The 20,696-nt window shown below is 37.9% G+C and overlaps 1 protein-coding gene across 1 annotated transcript in view; it reads right to left on the bottom strand.

Annotated features, from left to right (window-relative positions):
* Positions 1 to 20,696, bottom strand: part of ITPR2 (inositol 1,4,5-trisphosphate receptor type 2) — a 545,841-nt gene that overhangs the window by 315,441 nt on the left and 209,704 nt on the right. Inside the window, exons 17-21 of the mRNA XM_036758879.1 lie at positions 17,111 to 17,230; positions 16,809 to 16,994; positions 14,758 to 15,009; positions 13,589 to 13,733; positions 12,584 to 12,734 (exon numbers count right to left, since the gene is read on the bottom strand). Of these exons, the coding sequence (XP_036614774.1) occupies positions 12,584 to 12,734; positions 13,589 to 13,733; positions 14,758 to 15,009; positions 16,809 to 16,994; positions 17,111 to 17,230 (854 nt within the window). The remainder of the gene's footprint in view (positions 1 to 12,583; positions 12,735 to 13,588; positions 13,734 to 14,757; positions 15,010 to 16,808; positions 16,995 to 17,110; positions 17,231 to 20,696) is intronic.

Genomic DNA, 20,696 nt, shown 5'->3' with positions numbered 1-20,696 from the left:
GAAGAGATCTTGGTGCAAGTCTTTTGGCACCTGCCATTTTTCTTTGTACAGTAATGGTAGTGAACTATCAGTTACACTAGTGGAAAGGAGGCAGAAACTTTAATACCTCCCCTCTTCCATATTTCCCTATTTCTGTCAAAGCTCCTCTCCCATTTGTCCAGTGTCTCAGACTCATAGTCTCAGCATTATCCATCCCTGACTCCTCACACGCCCTCAACCCAAATACCAATCAGTTGCCAAACCTTCTACTTTCACAACATTTCTCACATTTAATCCTTTTTCCATATTCATACTACACCTACCACCTTCATTCAGGCCTTTACTACATCTCCCTTAGATTATTGGCAACAACTTCATAATTGGTTTCACCTCAAGTTTCTTATCACTCCTGTGTATGCTACACACTGCTACCACCCTACCTTTGCAACCTCACTGGACCTTATCTCCACCCCGAGCCCCATTCACTTTAGCTCAGCCAAACAGCCTTTCTATTTCTTCACTCACAATATCCTGTCTCTTGCCTCTGTGATTTTGGACTGGCCATCCTCTATACCTAGAATGTACTCTCTTAGATTCCTCTTCCTCTAAGGTCTAGGTCAAGCACCATCTCCTGCATAAAGACTTTCCAGATCCCCACAGCTTCTATCCTTCCTCTCTCCCAAGCTACTTGTGTTTACTTTGTAAATTTACCTTATAATTACTTTGTGTATACACTTAACTTTCCATACTGTATATATTTTCTGTATGTACTTGTCTCCCACATTAGAATGTGAATTCAATGAGACTAGGAGTTATTTCATTCTTATATCCCCAGCACTTAATATAGTGACACATAGGCAACAGTAAATACTTGTTGACTGACTGATATCTAAGGTCAGAGTTGTAATGAACTTTTAAAATCAACTAGTCCAAACATCTCATTTTACAGAAGAAAAATACACCTAAGGCTCAGAGAATTTAAATAAATTTACCAAGGAACCTAGGGCAGCCAGGGTGCAATGGATAGAGTACCAGGCCTGGAGTCAGGAAGACCTGCTTTCAAATCCAGCCTTAGACATTTAGCAGCTCCGTGACCCTGGGCAAGTCACTTAACCCTGATTGCCTTAATTTCTTCATTTGTAAAATGAGCTGGAGGAGGAAATGGCAAACCACTCCAGTATCTTTGCCAAGAAAAACCCAAATGGGGTCTCCAAGAGTTGTACACAACTGAAAGTTACTGAACATACCACCCACCAAGTACTGACTCAGAGGTCACCTGGTTCAGTCCTCTCACTTTACAAATGAGGTAACTGCAGCCCAGAGGTGAGTAAATTGCCTACATAGTGTCACAGCTAAGGTTTGAACCCATGTCCTTTGACTCCAAATCTAAGATACTTTCTGCTGCATCATGTTATAACACGTGGGTTTAAATCCCAGATCTGCTAACTTACTGTGACTTTGGTCACTATGTAGTCAATTTACTTAACCTCTAGGCTGCAGTTACCCCATTGGTAAAACAAAAGGATTGAACTAGATAGATGATCTGTGAGAGGTTCCTTGCAGTTCTAAATCTATATAATCTTGGGATTCCCAGTGAAATGCAAAGTACATGAGAAGCCTTCCTGTTTTCCTCCCTCCCACCACCACCACCCCCCTTCTCTCTCTCTCTTTCACAAACACACACACTCCAGGTCTTATAAATACATGACTTGCTGGGAATAGCACCTTCTTTTAGACTAGAGCAAAGTTCTTCCTTTCAAACCTTCCATGAAACAGTTTTCCTCTTAGCAAATAACTGTTTCCACTACAAAAGGGTTTCTCAGCATGCAGAGTTAATAGAGAAGTAGATCTAAACAGAGCTACAATTAAACTGTCAATAATGTCTGCAATATCCCCAAGTCGAATCTGAGTAACTGCCAAATGTCAAACTCCAAAGCAAGATTTGCTCCTGATGAATCAAGTCTAATTATATGCCCCCAGATGGTTACAGATTAAAATCTTAGAAGTTTTTACATTAAGAAGCTTTTTAATAACACCCTCATTCCAGAGATCAGATATCCAAGGCCCAGAGAGATCATGACCTGTCCAAGGCCCTACAGCTAATTAGTGACCAACCCTGAGCCCATTCTAACGCTCCCCATTACACCATGCTGCTCCCTTAAAATCCATCTGCTACACTGCCATCCCTAGTGTTCCTACACTGAAATAGAGTTACCTGTTGAACTTAGCTGTTCCTTGTTTTCCCTTCACAGCTACTTAGCACCATGTGCAGTGAGAAGCAACCATAACGAACAACTAATTTGGTGTTTTAGGAAACAAGAAGCCTGAGTTACAGTCTTGAATTCTGCCACTAACATTTTATTTTTTATTCAGGAGTCATTTGTTAAACAGAAAGGAGTTTACAAAGTGTGCTTTCTTCCTCCCATTGCAGCAGAGCTTGAGGACTTGGAGTGTGGAATGTTATGTACATTGGCAGACAAAGTTGCTGTTCTACTTTTTTTTTCCTCTTGAAGTCCTTGTTAAAGGGGATTGCTTGCTGGAGAAAGCTGGGGAAGTATATTCTTAGAAATAAATATATAAAAAAAAAACAAAAGGCATCAATAAAAATAAGAATTTTTTGGAGAGGAAATAATATCCTTTCCCCCCAAAGAAAACACTCATTGTTTTCCCACATAATTTCCACACAAACATTGTTATTTCTGCTTTGAAACAGCTACTACATGGTCTGACTGGGCTTCTCTAGGCAGAACATATTTTGTCTACCACAGCAGACAAGTTAAAGGAATTGACTGGCTGCTTGCTGCTGGCTAGGGTCATGGGAGAGTAGAATTAGTCAGCACTCATTGCTTTAGTGGCTAAAGCTTAGCTTTAGCCCAACACTCCTGCCTCTCCTTTCCCTTCCTCCTTATCTCTGTCTCTTTCCTCCTCTAGCCTGAGAATGATAGGCTGTGAATCATAGAGGACATCTTCAAGGGTATGTAAGAACACAAGTACAATCTAAGGCTGTAGCAGCTGCCTTTTCCCCTTTGGACCAAAGTTGCTTGAACCCAAATCCAAAGGAAAAGGACATATAGTCATCCTGATAGAGATGTGCTAATAAGATCTCTGAAGAATTCTAATTTCAGGCAGTATGTTCATTAATCATCCCAGAGGGAGAACTTTTTTTTAACATTCCCAAATTCTGGGAAATAAAATATTATTTTAAAAAGGTAGTGCAACGTGGTGTAATGGATGAACATAGGCTTAGTGAGAAGACCAGGGTTCAAATCGTGGCTCTGACAATCTCTCATCCTTTTTTCTCATCTCTATCTAAAGAATACTGTATTTCCACTCCTTACTCTATAGGTTGGTCTAAGGGAAGGGGTTTGTAAACATGACACAACCAAACACCATAGAACTATGTCCCCTGTGTGGATATACCTTACTATAGCACTTAAGAGCAGCTAAATAGTGTGGTGGTGATCTGAGTCACGGAAACTTTGGTTCCAGTCTTCCCTCACACACTCACTTTCTGTGCTACTCTGGGCAATTCATTTGACCTCTCTCAGTCTCAGTTTCCTCATCTGTAAGATGAGGGTAATAATAATGACCTCACAGGGTTTTGGTGAGGATCAAATTAAATAACATGTAAAGCACAGGTGTCAAACTCACTGTCACAAAACTCCTCAGTACAGCCAAAACAAGATTAAAATGTATTTGGGAAATATTTAACAAAATAAAGATTCAATACAATATAGATAATATTAATTTGTTGTTTTCTGAGTCAATATACAATCCATAGGGTGCCTATTTTCATTTGAATTTGACAGCATTGATGTAAAGCATTTTGCAAAACTTAAGAGCACTATATAAATGTTAGCAATGATTAGCCCTGGAGCTGAGTCTCTGTAAGCCTGTCATCATTTCATCATAACTATCTGTTTTCTTTTATGGAGTCGCAGCACACAGGAGTTAACCCTTCTATGTGGCCCATAATTTTATTCTTGCTTGGACTCTTAACTTTGAACAATTTTACATTGCTTGATTTTTTTTTTATACAAAATGTCACTCATTTATGAAAGATTAAGGACTAGCACCTAAAAATATACATTTTACCTAAATTCTTTATTACTTAACATTCTTTGTAAGGAACATAAACTTCCTGTAAATCTTATGAGTTTTTATAGTCTTCCTGCAGAATTTTGTCATAAAATGTACAGAATGCACCATAAACAAATGATTTCTGTATTTGCTTTATTCAAGCACACTCTTCTGCTAAGCAGCACCATTAATTCCATAATATTCTCAATCAAAAGAAAAAAGTAGAAAGGCCAAAAGAAAAAGACAACTAAAGGAAAGAAATGATTATTCAAACAATGTTTTACAACCAGGAAAAAAATAGCTAAACATCCTGAAGTATGTCATCCTCAAATAATTATCTCCCTAAAGGTCTAGGCCAGTCTATAAAGGAGAATTGTTAACATGATCTCTCCAAAGAGAATTAGAAACTATATTGTCCAGATATATACCCACAAAACCAATAATTTAAAGGAAATACACTTTTACAAAAATACAAAATACCCAAATTAATAGGAGAACTAGATAATTACAGAGGAAGAAATTGAACAAACCATAAACTTCTAAAGGGAGAAAACCCAAAAATCTCCAGGACCAGAAGAATTGAATGAAATTAATTCTATCAAGCACTCAACAAGCAATTCCAATATTACATAAATTGTAATAATTTAAAATTTGTTTAATAACAAACAAAAATATCCAAAGAAAGGATCCTATGAAATTCTTCCTATGACACAGATATAGTCCTAATACATAAGCCACAGAGAACCAAAACAGGAAATAATACATGATGAACATAGATGAAAAAATTTTTAAATAAAATATTAGCAAACAGGCTAACAACATCATAAAGATTATAGATGATGTCAAAGACACAGAAGGACTTCTGTGAAGTGATAAAGAGTGAAGTAAGCAGAACCAGAACAATTGGTACTACAATATCAGTATTATAAAAATGAATGATTTTGAGGACTTATAAACTGATGAAGAATGAAACGATCAGAGCCAAGAGAAAAATTTTTACAAAAACAACTTTGAAAGCTGTAAGACCAATGATCAGTACAATCACCATTCATGATTCCATTCCAATGATGAAATATGCTATCCTTTATAGAGAGGTTATCAATTTAGGGTGCAGAATGAGACATACACATATGCAATTTCTCAACCATTGAGGGAATTCATTTTGTTTGAATACCTCATATGTAGTAAGAAATTTGTGGGTTTTTTTTTCTCTAATGGAGTAGGAGGTAGGAAGGAAAGAAAAAGGATTTCTGTTCATTTTTTTAATAAAGGTAGAGGCAGGATGCTACTTTCAGATGAGGTCACTATATTATTAATTTTACTTCATTGCAAAAGACCTCTCAAAAAGCAGAATAATCTGTAAATGTTTGTGATGTAAAAATAGCACATCAGTCAAACAGAGAAAGAGAGAGAGAAGAGAGACAGAAATACTCATCAAGCCCTGAATTATACCTCTTCCCTGGTCCACAGGCACACAGAAAAAAAATATACAAAGGTTGTTAACTGCTATCACCTACACTTTTTTTTTTCAACTTGTGCCAAAGACAGCCTCTTCAGATCATAATTTCATCATATTCCATTGATCATCTAACCTCATATTTAAAAACACCCTCCTCCTTGATGACAGTACACTGATAAACCTTTGGGTTCTTCCTTTCAGCTTTAAAGTAAGATATTTTACATGAGGATCTTAAATACTGAAAAGCAGCTTAAGAAGCCCACTATTTTTTTAATTGATGTGGTTTTTTTTTTAAACAAAAAATGAGTGCAATTTTGAGTACAAAAATTGACTAAAATTAATCATCTCTGTAGGCAAGTGAGCTTTTTAAGGAATGCAAACATTTTTTTAAGCCTCAAAACCACCTCTTTCCAGGTCCCAGTCCTTCACTCACCCACCCACTACATGCATCATGCATTTCAATTATGTTATTGATCAATTAGTAAACCATCACCACTGAAAAAATAAATAAAGCAGCCTTTACCATTTTGTGTAGTTAGAGTGATTGGGTGCTTAGTTAGTAATCATCTATGATAAATAAGGAACTTAAGAAAAAGTCGGTGTCTATGAAAAAGCACATTTCATTGTAGCACCTGAGTTAAATCACAAAAATATAACTAGAGAGTTATGAAGAGCCTAAACACAAAAACAGGAACAGCAACAAAATCAGTTCTCTTCTGATGGCTCTTCAAAGTTTGCGAAGCACTTTACATGTTATTAACTCACTTGATCCTCACAATCAAGGAAGGTAAGTGCCATTATTATCCCCATTTTAGAGATGAGGAAACACACAGAAAGAAGTTAAGTGACCTGCCCAGGATAAACACACCTAGGGAGTGTGAGGCAGATTTGAACTCAGGTCTTTTGGACACCAAGACCTGCACCTTCTCCCACTACCTAGCCACCTATCTTGATAGGTAGAAAGAAAAAGAGGAAGGCATTCTGGGTAAAAGGAATAGTGTGAAGAAAAATGCAAAGATTTGGGAATAGCAGCTAGACTCTTTGGACTGGGCTAGAAGGCATGTGTAGGGGGAGAAAGGAAGAAAAAGGACTGAATAGGTAGGCCAAGACACAGCCAGCTCTAAGGATCTCAGAAGTGGCTCAAACACCATGGCCCTGTCTTAGATGTCGTTGCTGCCTTTGCCAAGAGTGAAGACAAGACTTATGAAATGATGAAAAGTTTTCCGCTCTTTTTGATTCTCAGGAGATACAGGGTGATGATTCTCCAAGCTAGAAATTAATATTCAAGCATAATAGTCCACATGAGACAAGCAAATAGTAATAGGCATGGCTGCATAATCTTTTTTTAAAAGCCAAAACATTAACATATTTTCAACTTGTGCCAAGTATTCTACTCTGGCCAAACCTAAGTTCAGCCATCAATTAAACTTTGGCTTGAGAACTGGAGAGAATACTGTCCCTTTAGCCTGAGCGAACCTAGATTCTGAAATCTAGGCTTAACATAGGTCATGTTGCACACTAGATTTATGTAGATGGGATTTACTCTGTGTTCCCTGACGTGTCTTTTTTTCTGATGTCGGAAAACAGACCCACTCCTGCTACAGTAGTATCCTAAATTTTCCTCTCCCTGAATTAATGTCATCAATGTAACAAATTCTTCAAAGTTGTACAAAAGCTTGTTATTTGTGATTTTTACAAAAGAGATGTATGTAAAGCATCATATAGTCACAAACATGCATTCTATTTGTTGGTGTCTGCATTTGCTTTCAGGGACAGAGAGAGAACACTGCTTGACATAATACAAGTACCCAACAGATCAATTACAGTGAAAGACGCCTGTGCATTTTAAATTTGCTGCAAGAGCAAATGATAGGTATTAGGAAAAGCAAATTGACTCAACAACATGGCATGCTGAGAGTAAGCACCCTTATTTGGAAAAACAATATTTTTATTCTCAAATGAGATGTATAGCCAATGAGAGGTGCTAGCTTCATATTTGCACAGATTAGCATCTTCTGTTTTCCTGCAGAACAGGCAGAGGCCGTGTTCACTCCCTGTGTTCCTCTATTATTGTGCTTCAACAGTTTTCTGAATGGACCACCTCTAGGGAACAAACAATAGATCAGGCTCAAAGCCCGGTAGTTTCTGTGGAGACCACCAATTAGTAATAACTGTGATGGTGAACAGTCATACACTAGGAATTGGACTGAGACCACCAACCAGTGCTCAGATGATGGCAGCTTCCACCCATACTCACGGGGTATGGGCTGAATATTAACCAATGACCCAGAAGGAAAGAAAAGAAAACTTCTTTAATTGCCAGTTTCCTGAGCTATTCATCCTCTTTGCAACAAACACTAATTACCGACATTTAAACCTACTGCATTGGCCATAAAATCTCTTGAATACTGTCTGTGCATATCCTATTTAAAGTTGCCACCTTTGAGGCTGAAACAAAGCAGAGCCCCAGGAACTGCAGGCCTTTTCCTTCCAGTCATGCCTCTTCTTCCAACCCACTGCATCTGACCTGCCATTTCATCAAGGAGGGGGGAAAGAATTTTTCTCCTTAAGCTGTACCCCTACTGTGCTAGAATAGAATTATTATGAGGGAAGTTTGTGAGAAGGCTAATTAGAGTCCTGATTTACAAAAAAAAAGAAAAAAAAAGCTAGTCAGACACAAAACAAGAATAATGTCAGCAAAGAGGTTTTGTGAACCAAACCTAGGACAGTTGAAACCAAGAGACTAGACACATCTACATGGCATGAGAAGACTAGGCAATCAATAAAAGTTCCTGAAGTACACCAGGAGGATGTTTGTATGTATATATGAACATCAAGAAAGTATGGCAGTAGGTAACAGGTCAAAGACCAGGCATAGGAATGGTAAATAGTAGGCAACATGGAGGCGTTCTGGCTGACAAGCAGAGCATGATCTCAGAGTTATCTGACAATATGCAACAGGACCTCAAACAAAGGGAGCCACGATTGGAGAACAAGGCCTGATACCGAGCACTGGGGACATTCACATTGAATGGGCAGGAGATGTATGATAAGCTAGAAAATGAGACGGAGAAAAAGCAGCCAGCCAAGGAGGAGGAGAAAGAGCAGTATCTTAGATGCCATTCGAGTAGAAAGAGTACTGGAAAAAAGCCATCAAATTTAGCAATTTAAAAATCACTTGGCAACCTAGTAGGATGCTGTTCAATGGTAGGGTTGATTGAAAGGGATTGGTTGATAAGAGAATAAAAGGTAAAAAGAAAATTAAGGCAGTGAGGGTAAGATGACCCTTTCAAGGAGGTGACAGAGAAAGGAAGAAGAGATACCCAAAACAGTAGTTTGTGAAGAGATACACAAAATTGCCATTGAATACTATGGAAAGTGGTTTGTCACAGAGATGTTTAAATAATATTTACATATCAGGTGTCTCTAATAGAAATTTGTCCATTCTATTGCCAGCAAGTAGATAGAGAGGGCAGGGCAAGCAACTGGGTCCTTAACTATCAGGGCTATTTAGATCCTAATTGAGTATCAACTCAGTGGCCAGCTGCTGAGTACCAATTAGGTACTATACCCAGGATTCATTTTCTAATGTCTTCAGAGGCTAGACCCTGAGGTTCTCTACCAGAGTCCTCTCCCAAAGCCTCAGCCAACCAGTCAGACATCTAGGCAAGACTGAAGTGGGACAGAATTGCAGGATTCTGAGAATTGGGAAGTGACCACTGAGTACAACCTAGATTTGAGTCCTGGCTCTACTTTCTTGCCCTGTGACCTCAGATACATCATTTAACAATTCTGGGCTTCGGTAAGTTCTGCACAATGCTAATAATAAAACTCATGATTGTCACCTCATAAGAGTATTGTGAGAAAAGTGGTATATAATACAAAGTATTATATAAATATTATATCCAGCGGAGCCAAGATGGCGGCTGGTAAGCACGGACTAGAGTGAGCTCCGTACCCGAGTCCCTCCAGAAACCTATAAAAAATGGCTCTGAACCAATTCTAGAACGGCAGAACCCACAGAACAGCAGAGGGAAGCAGGGCACCAGCCCAGGACAGCCTGGATGGTCTCTGGGTGAGGTCTATTCCACACGGAGCTGGGAGCTGGGAACGGAGTGGAGCAGAGCCCAGCCTGAGCGGCGTGGACGACACAGACCAGAAGCCGGGCGGAGGGGGCCCTAGCGCCCTGAATATGTGAGCTGCGGCAGTTACCAGACCCCCTCGACCCACAAACACCAAAGACTGCGGAGAAGGTTAGTGGGAAAAGCTGCGGGGAGTGGAAGGAGTTCGCGGTTCGGCTTCCAGCCCCGGGGGCAGCGGAGGTGGGGCAGCTACGGCTGCTGCTGCTTCCGGCTCCAGGCCCACCTGGTGGGAGGAATTAAGTGGCGGATCAGAGCAGGAGTGCAACAGCCTGCTGAAGATCTAAGTCCAGCCTGGACTGGGGGGTTCTTGGGGAAGGAGGAGTGCGGCTCGGACAGAGCTGGCACCTCCCCGCCAAACGTAGAACATAGAACTCGTTAGTCTACAAGCAGTCATACCCCACTGAAAAACTCAAGGGTCAAGTTAGTTGGTTGGGAATATGGCCAGGCAGCGAAAACGCGCCCAGATTCAGTCTCAGACTTTGGATTCTTTCTTTGGTGACAAAGAAGACCAAAACATACAGCCTAAAGAAGACAACAAAGTCATAGAGCCTACAACCAAAGCCTCCAAGAAAAACATGAACTGGCCCCAGGCCATAGAAGAACTCAAAAAGGATTTGGAAAAGCAAGTTAGAGAAGTAGAGGAGAAATTGGGAAGAGAAATGAGAAGGATGCGAGAAAACCATGAAAAACAGGTCAGTGACTTGCTAAAGGAGACCCAAAAAAATACTGAAAAATACACTGAAGAAAACAACACCTTAAAAAACAGACTAACTCAAATGGCAAAAGAGCTCCAAAAAGCCAATGAGGAGAAGAATGCCTTGAAAGGCAGAATTAGCCAAATGGAAAAGGAGGTCCAAAAGACCACTGAAGAAAATATTACTTTAAAAATTAGATTGGAGCAAGTGGAAGCTAGTGACTTTATGAGAAATCAGGATATTATAAAACAGAACCAGAGGAATGAAAAAATGGAAGACAATGTGAAATATCTCCTTGGAAAAACCACTGACCTGGAAAATAGATCCAGGAGAGATAATTTAAAAATTATTGGACTACCTGAAAGCCATGATCAAAAAAAGAGCCTAGATACCATCTTTCAGGAAATTATCAAGGAGAACTGCCCTGATATTCTAGAGCCACAGGGCAAAATAGAAATTGAAAGAATCCATCGATCGCCTCCGCAAATAGATCCCAAAAAGAAATCTCCTAGGAATATTGTTGCCAAATTCCAGAGCTCCCAGATCAAGGAGAAAATACTGCAAGCAGCCAGAAAGAAACAATTTGAGTATTGTGGAAACCCAATCAGAATAATCCAAGATCTGGCAGCTTCTACATTAAGAGATCGAAGGGCTTGGAATGCGATATTCCAGAGGTCAATGGAGCTAGGATTAAAACCTAGAATCACCTACCCAGCAAAACTGAGTATCATGTTCCAAAGCAAAATATGGATTTTCAATAAAATAGAGGACTTTCAAGCTTTCTCAGTGAAAAGACCAGAACTGAATAGAAAATTTGACTTTCAAACACAAGAATCAAGAGAAGCATGAAAAGGTAATCAAGAAACGGAAATTGCAAGGGACTTACTAAAGTTGAACTGTTTTGTTTACATTCCTACATGGAAAGATGATGAGTATGATTCATGAGACCTCAGTATTAGGGTAGTTGAAGGGAATATGCATATGTATATATATATATATGTTTAGGTATATATATATATATATATATATATATAAGTGAATGTGTATGTATGTATGTATCTATGTGTATATGTATGTATGTGTATGTATGTGTATATATATATGTGTTTATATATATATATGTAAAAGAGAGAGAGCAGACACAGGGTGAGTTGAAGATGAAGGGAAGATATCTAAAAGAAATAAAATGAAATTAAGGGATGAGAGAGTAACATACTGAGAGAGGGAGATAGGGAGAGATAGAATGGGGTGGATTATCTCGCATAAAGGTGGCAAGAGGAAGCAGTTCTATGGGAGGAGGGGAGAGGGCAGGTGAGGGGGGAATGAGTGAACCTTGCTCTCATCAGATTTGGCCTGAGGGGGAATACCATACATACTCAGTTGGGTATCTTACCCCACAGGAAAGAAGAGGGAGGAAGATAAAAAAAAAATAAAAGGCGGGGGGATGATGGAGGGGAGGGCAGATGGGGGTGGAAGTAATCAAAACAAACACTTTGGAAAGGGGACAGGGTCAAGGGAGAAAATTCAATAAAGCGGGATGGGTTGGGAAGGAGCAAAATGTAGTTATCCTTCCACAACATGAGTATTGTGGAAGGGTTATACATAATAATACATGTGTGGCCTAGGTTGAATTGCTCAACTTCTTAGGGAGGGTGGGTGGGAAGGGAAGAGGGAAGAGAATTAGGAACTCAAAGTTTTAAAATCAGATGTTCAAAAACAAAAAAAGTTTTTGTATGCAACTAAAAAATAAGGTACACAGGTAATGGGGTGTAGAAATTTATCTTGCCCTACAAGAAAGGAAGGGAAAAGGGGATGAGAGGGGAGGGGGGTGATAGAGGAGAGGGCTGACTGGGGAACAGGGCAACTAGAATATAAGCCATCTTGGAGTGGGGGGGAGGGTAGAAATGGGGAGAAAATTTGTAATTCAAAATGTTGTGAAAATCAATGCTGAAAACCAAATATGTTAAATAAATAAACTGCATTTAAGAAATTTAAAAAAAATAAAATAAAATAAAAAAATAAAGTGAGGTTAATGATAACCGCAGAATTGACCTCACAGGGTTATTTTGAGGATGAAAAGAAAAAAAAATATTATATCCATATCTACAAAATATGATCACACATTAAAGGATTTTAATCATTCATCTCTAAGTAGCCAGCAAGAAAAACCACTAACAATCATCAAAGAATTTTTTTTATCATACTTATGTTTTCTCCAGATTTCTCACCTCCATCTTGAAATTTGCTTAATCTTTCCAGGTATGATGACATGGGTCCCTGTACAATATCCAGAATAGCCAGAAGTGTTCTTGTCAGTCTTAGCAACTCACTGAAACTGTAAAATCCAAAGTAAATAAGATTTCGAGCCAGGTGTACCACCTTTAATAAGGGAGAGAAAAAGAAAAACTGAGATGAATGTGATGAACATTGAAATACTAAACATTCATTATTTTTAAATATTTCTTATTCTTTAAAGACTAGTAAAAATATTTCATACTAAAGCTAAAAATATAAATTCTGATTCCCCCCAAATCTGGATTTGTCAGAATGAAATCACTTAACTGTTAAATTTAGAAAATAGATAAAAAAATTTCTGAGGCAAATTCAGGTTGATTAGATAAATTTGAAAGGTAATTACTTGCATTTTTGAAGCGCATTAACCCATTTAGACCAGTCTTTTAATAAACGACTATGTCAATGAAGTAAAGAGAATCCAAGGATTTCCACTAAAAAGAAATATGGTCTATTATTTTTGGCAAGAAAATGTTACTTCCTGTGCTGCTTTGTTATCAAGCAGATAAAACATGATAGAGCAAAGATCCAGTGATCTAAGAACCTCTCTGACTTTGTCCCAATGTTGTCATGTAATAGGACAAAGCATGAATAAATTCTAATTAAGTGTGAAAAGGAGAAGAAACTATTGCTACAACTATGAAGAAGATAGTTAGATTATAGTGATTTATATGCACAAATGACTTTGCCCATCAATGCAAGAATGCCTAATGAAGCTGATTCATTAAATTGTTGTAATGACCATAAGCCATCAAGATTTAAGAATGGAATTGAAACAAAAGAAATAAGTAGTTGGTATAAATATGAATTTTAATCAAAACCAGATGAAAGATTCAAATCATACTTTTCATCACCTTTTTAATTCTCTCACCTAACAAACTGCCCTCTCTCTAACAGGCCACTTATTACTTTCTTTTTTAATATGAAGAAGTGTAAATTACCTCAAATGTAAGCTTGTTTTTCTCTTTATCCCCAAAAGGGAATGGTTGGTTTACAACTTCTTTCAAGTATTCTTCAACAAATTCCATTGTCAATGCAAATTTCCTCTTCATATCATTTCTCGAAGAGTCTGTAATAGAATCATATCTGCAAAGATCGACAAAGAGAATCAAAATGAAATTATTCCAAATATTGGTTGTAGACAGGTTTTAAAGAACACACACACACACACACATATATATACATACATACACTCAGCTGTTGTTTTAGGTTAAAGCACAAGTGTGGAAACTGGCCTTTGTGTCGTTTCCATTTTAAATAAAACTGAATTTTTTCTGTTTATTTTCTAGAAAGTCTCTTCCATTTGTTTTCCTTCTACTCCCCCTTTTAATGGCAGTGCTTATTAAAAGTAATCTTTACCAAAGATGACAGAACTGTCCAGATGTACTTTGACCCTAATATTCCACTGGTAAGCGTACATCCCAAGGAGGTCAGTGACAAGAAGAAATGCCTGATATACACCAAAATATTCATAATAGCACTTTTTGTAGTAGCAAAGAGCTGGAAACAAAGCATATGGGTTTGGCTAAACAAGTTGTGGTATATAAATGTAATAAAATATCACTGTGCTATAAGAAACTATGAATACAGAGAAACATGGGAAAACTTATATGAAGTGCTGTAAAGTGACATAAGTAAAACCAGGAGAACTACATACACAATGACAAAAACAATGCAAATGGAAATGACAACAAAACAATCAAAATGGAATGATATGAAATTATACTGGCCAAGCTTGGCCCCAAAGAAGAGATATAAAAAAGTCCCTCTCCTTGCTTCTTTATAGAGGCAGGGGACTGTGGGTATGGAATGCTTTAAACTATGAGACTTTTTTGATAAGTTGGTTAGGTTTGCTTTTTTTTGCTCTGATTTAATACTTTAATATAAGATTGCTCTCTGGGAGAGGGAAGGGATTCATCGGGAAATATAGGTGCTATAAAAATAAAATACGTCAATACAAAAATTTATAGTGATCTTGAACAAAAAAAAAGTTACATGTTTGAATGTGTAAGGTTAATAACCTGAATCAGAAAAAAAAGAAAGACCTTATTCATGAAATTTTCATCAGAGTCGTAGGTATTGGAGCTTTGGTGAACTTTACTAGACTTACTCATGTATTGTGATCTTGGTAGGTATCTCTGTCCAAAGTCTTGCATAGCGAACAGGTACTACTGATTCTTGAGGGTCTCTATCCACATGCATGTGAAGCATAAGGCGACAAAAAGAGGCTCGAAGATCATATGGCAGGCTTTCATCTGACATACAGCGTAAGATCAAATCTACCGAAAGCTGGGTAGAAATCTGGTTTATGGCTAGATATTGACGATCCAAGCACATCCTTGCAAAGAGGTTCAATTGATACCTTAAAAATATTAACCATTACATTTTTTGATTCATCATATGAGAGTTTCTTAAACATATCAACATGTTAGCATTTCTTATGAGTTCCAGTCCCATATTAACCAACTGCCAATTAGGTAGTTCCAACTGGATATCCCATATGTGTTTTAAAATCAGTGTGGTAAAATAGAACTCTACACCTTTCCTCAAAAATCTACCCCATTTCCTAACTTTCCTATTTCTGTCTACCCCTACCTGAATTGTGAATCTCCTCTATAATTTCCAAGTAAAGATCATAAGGGAATTGAATTCTTTTAATAGCAAATAAAATATCCTAATTTATTCAACAGTAATTCAAGCAAATATATATTGAGCAGCTTAATGCAAAGCACCATACTAAGTGCTGCAGATATAAAGACAAGGTTGTAAATTTAAGATAATTTGAGAGTAGACAATAGAGAAAGTTGATGGGGATGAGGAGGGGAGGAGGGAGGAAGAATGCAACAGCTAACAGAGAATCAGAGAAGTCTTCCTAAACATAATAGTTTACAAGCTGAGCCTTGAAAGTAGATAACAAGTCAGAAAGGTGGAGTTGAAAAAAGATTGAATTCTAGAGAGACACTTGCTGCTACTGCTGCTGCTGTTTGTCTTTGGTTCTCAAAGAAGACCATGACATCAGGGAGGTGAAGCCATGACATGCAAGTGAACTGGATTTAAGTGAGGGAGGGCTGTGCAAAGTTACCAGCCTCACTCTCTCCTCCACAACCATCTGGGTCCAGTAGCCAAATAGAGAAACAGTAAGGTACAGTGGAAAGAGTCCTGGAATTACAGTCAGAAAGATCTAGGTGTAACATAGACCTTGCCTGATACTTTAGCTGCTAGTAACCCACCTATTCCTCCCTCTTACTCCCCACCAACACAAACTATTTACTTCGTATATATTTTGCATTTACTTATTTTTGTCCATTTTTCTCCTCTAATAAAATGTAAGCTCCAGGGTCTGTTTCATTTTGGCCTTTGCATCCCTAGTACCTAGGATAGCAAATCATAGATGCTTAATAGATGTTTGTGGACTGAATGAACAAAAGTTTCCTCCTCTATAAAATGGGCATAATAATGATACCCATAGTATCGACCTCACAGATTTGGGAGGGGGGGGTGGTGAGGCTAAAGTGTAATTACATAGAGAATGCTTTGAAAACTTTAAGGCATTGCATAAACTTCAGTTATTATTATTATTATTATTATTATTATTGTTATTATTATTCCAAGCAAATAGGATGGCTATGTGGATGTATGGAAGCAGGAGATAAAATGTTGAAGCCCTTCAAATACTCAGTAAGAGGCCATAGACTGTTAATGGGGAGTAAAGTAAAATAAAGCAGGAAAAGTTATTCCTGTATCCTTTTGATTTTATGTTCCCTTCCTTATTACTTCAACATTTGTGGCATTAGAAATACCATTTTTATAAGTTGCCTAAGATCTTTAAACATTGTAAATACAATGAAAATGAAAGCAATCTATATTCACATTTAAAAAAACACTTTGTTTTGTACAATAGTTCAAAACTTTTAAATGATCAGAAAAAAAATCATGAAAAACAATAGTTTTGGGGGTTTTTCTTTTAAAGTTTTAAAATATTCCATGCACCTTGACCTCTATATTTTTTTAGAATTTTTTTCTTAAATATTTTAATCCTTAATCCTTAAATATTTAAATGATTCTTAAATATTTTAATTTAAATTTTTTTAATTCATGAGTCTGATCAAATTTCCAATAAGCACTTGAGATCATGAGTTACAGTTTTTTACAATACTCGACCTATAATACGTGAGGACTTCTAAATCAGCCTTTGTGCCTTCTTTAGCCTCTTGTGCAAGATGCCGGATAGCTTTGCCATGAGGTTCCTTATTGCTGTCAATCCAGTAAAGCCAGACTTCTTCATCATCAATATCATCTGGGAGGATGGAACACTCCAAAGGATTGTCTATTTGCATGGAAACCAGCCTTCAAATAAATAATACATAATAAAATTATTAATAAACTCAGTTAACAGCTGTGATAAGAACTATTATGGAGCTGAATAATAAGCTGAAAAGAATGTTTCTATTATAAATGCTTACTTGGTTTGAATGAGAATATCAGCATTTCCTGGACTCAGCATAAATTTACAGATGAGTTCTTGAGTTACTGGTATAGCAGTTGTATTAGACACACACAAGTCTGATAAGTAATCCAAAAATCTGATCAAAGAAGAAGATAATGTTGAACAGAAAACAAGGAATTGTATTAATGAAATATGAATTGCAACAAATTCATTTTTATATTTGTATGCTTTTGTAATCTTTTTAGGTTAATGTATTTTGGTACTGTCACTGGACCCTACTCTACAACATTTTGGACTCATAAAAGTAACTCTGGGTTCTCAAAGGCTATGCTCCCAGAGTATAAACTCTATGAGATTATGCCATTTTAGAAAGACTTTGAGTATGGCCCCAGCAAATAAAAGATAGATTTCTGAGGAACCATTCAGCCAAATACAGAGAGGCTCACCTCCAGTAGGCTTGCCACTGAGTAGTGAAATTTTTTGGCATAGCAAAACCATGAAACAAGGGAAAAGTGCCTCTTAGTTTTTTGCATCTTGTGCTTCTGTAGGAACAATGGCAAAGTGGTGGAAAGGAGGAGAGGGGTTCTAAGAATCACACAGGTTTGGGTACTTTTTTTGTTAGTTTTTTACTGTTGGTACTATAAATATGATATACTTGTCCAATGACCAGGGATTAGAGATACTGACAGAAGAGCTGAATCGTATAAATCTTGACATTCTCTCTACAAATGAAACCAGAAGGCAATTTCAGCTAAATGAAATGAAGGGTCATGGGTATCCCTTGGAGAGGCAAAGAAATAAGTTGGCAAAGTTATTTTTAATCACACAACCAAAGGCAACAAGAATCACTATTTCATGGGATATCTGGTCATCTAAAAATGCAGTACTAATTATAAGAATTTGCAGAAAGCCTGTCATGAAAATAATTGCAATTTATGTGCCAATATTGGTTACTAAATGTAAAGAAATAGAGAAATTCTACAAAGAACTCAGTAAGAGCCTCCAAATTAAATTGATATATAGTCTAATATTTGGTAACTTCAACCAAAAGGTAGAGAAAGGTGAGGGTGACAAAAAAATGTTTGGGAAAACACTGTTTAGTCAGAGGTGGGGAACCCGCAGCCTGGAGGCCACATGTCCTTGGGTTCAGCCTTTTGACTGAGTCCAAGTTTTACAGAACAAATTCTTTTATTAAGGGGATTTGTTCCGTGAAGTTTGGATTCAGTCAAAGGGCCACACTTGAGGACCTAGAGGGCCACATGTGGCCTCAAGGCTGCAGGTTCCCCACCCCTGGTTTGGGTAAAAGGAATGAGAAAAGCCAAGACTTTGGATCAAGAACATGTACTTCAAGAAAAGAATTGGTAGTCAATGAATATGGTGAGTACCAATTAACATTAAGGAAAAGTGGAATAGATTATACTCTAAAAGACTTGTTACTGATGTGGGAGTAATCCATAAACACATGTCTGCGTTAAGTCATATCACCAGTTTATCAGGGTGAAAACATTAGAATTTGTATAAAGCAAGAGAAAAGAGTAATAATGAGACAAAAGATGGCATATAACTAAAACATCTCAATTTAAAGTAATCAGCAATAAGAAATGGGAAATGGACATCAGAAATTGCCTAAATACTGATTTGCCGCAACCAGAAGACCAAAAGAGATCAGAAAGTATTTTAGTCGGCTCACATAATCAGCTTACTTGTGAAGCAAACAGATGGAAGACAAAGGCAAGACTGGTTTAAAGTATAGATTTGTCAACAAGCATTTATTAAGTGCCTACTACATATCAGACACCGTACTAAGAACTAGAAATAAAAAGAAAGCATGGTTCCTGCCCTCAAGGAACTCAAATTCCAATGCAAGAGACAGTATGAAAAATGACTATATAGATACAGGATATATGTAGAATATAAGTAATCTCCAAAGGCAGGCACTAGGATAATTATGAGCAGTGAAGAATAAAACCAGATTAAAAACAGCTTGGCAGGAGAGCTAACATTATGTAATATCATATCAGAGTAAAGACAAAATAAGGAGATAATAACAAAGACTGGATAACGAACTTTTTACCATCAAGTACAATAGGACCACTGTATTTAGATCTTAAAATAACAGTACTAGATGTGCTTATAGGGAAGGTGAAAATGGCCATATTGGGAATAAACATGGGAAAAGCAGCCAGACTGGATCAAATGTTTGTAGAGAAGATCCATGCTGGATCACCATTTTGAAAGTGTCAAATGATTGATATACAGACCTTCTTAAAGAAGGGATATACAAGCCAACTTAAAGGTTGGAAAAGATCAAACACCTAATTAACACCAAAAAGAAAGTCGACCAAGAAAACATCAACAATTACTGGCCAACATACCTACTTTCTCACCTACAGAAAATCTTTATGTTAAGATATAGATATAGATATAGATATGAATTGATGGTATCCTCAAAGGTGGTATTAGCAGGGAACAAGCAGTCTTTCCCCAAATAATACCATTAATGAATCATATTTTGCCACCCAATCATTTACAGCCACCCCACCCTCAAACTGGACCTCCAGGTAACGTGTCTGGAAAGAGCTAAGCCACTCTATTCAGCACTCACTGGAGCCATGCAGACCTATCTTCACCCTGGCTATTTTTTACCCTGCTGCCTATGGTCACTTTACCTTCTCAACAAGACCTGCCCTGACCATGTTAGGAAGGATCTAAATCACTAGGCTTGGCATTTCCTGGAACCATGAATCCACTTTCTTTTCATCTCTTGCTTCCATCTTGCTCCTGGCACCCTAGCCTATATCCTACAATTCTTTACCTGCACTTGTCTGAAAAGGAGGGGGACATCTAACCTCCTGTGCCAGCTGGAGAATGCCATTGCATTCCCAGCAACCTCTCCAGCTTCATAAAACTCCGGCCTCTCTACAACCCCTAATCCAGCCACATACCATTGCCTGATGCCCTGGGACAACTCCAACCAGAGGACTAGACCAAAACCCTAATAAAGATCATAATCTACCTAAATTCATTCCTCCATTTTTAACATACTCCTACCCCAATATGCTGTTCCCATTTCAAGGATCCTGAACCTTCTGTTATCATTGTCCAAATCTTTTTCTCTGTCTCCCCAGTGACTGTTCCTTTATTCCATTCCCTTCGACCCACCCCCCACCAACAATGTCTCACTCTAAAGCTACCCACCCCTTCCACTAAATTCTGGAAATTCTTGTTCCGTTGGTAACAAAATTGCTTTCATCTCAAACCTTTTCCTTTCTCACTCTTTCCTCTTGTACTCTCTGAGACCTGACTCCCTCATAATGATGCCGCTTCCCTGGCCACCTTTTCCACCATTGGACTGACTGCACCTTGATTCATACCCCCAGATGCACTGGTCAAGGTGGAGGGATAGGATTGCTCCTTGCTCTCCACTGCATCTTCTAGGTTCCTGCTCTACATCCATCACAAAGAAATCTGTCTTCCTTTGACGTTCATTCAATCCATATTTATTACCCAATCGAGAGTCTGGTAGCTGTTATCTATGGACTTCTAGGACACTCTCCTTCTTTCCTTCCTTGACAAGTCCAGTGCCTGACTCAGTCTTTCTC

This window comes from Trichosurus vulpecula, chromosome 5, assembly GCF_011100635.1.
Source record: "Trichosurus vulpecula isolate mTriVul1 chromosome 5, mTriVul1.pri, whole genome shotgun sequence".
NCBI lineage: Eukaryota > Metazoa > Chordata > Mammalia > Diprotodontia > Phalangeridae > Trichosurus > Trichosurus vulpecula.
Note: the sequence above shows the minus strand (reverse complement) of the source record. Positions and strands in the feature narration are given on the sequence as shown.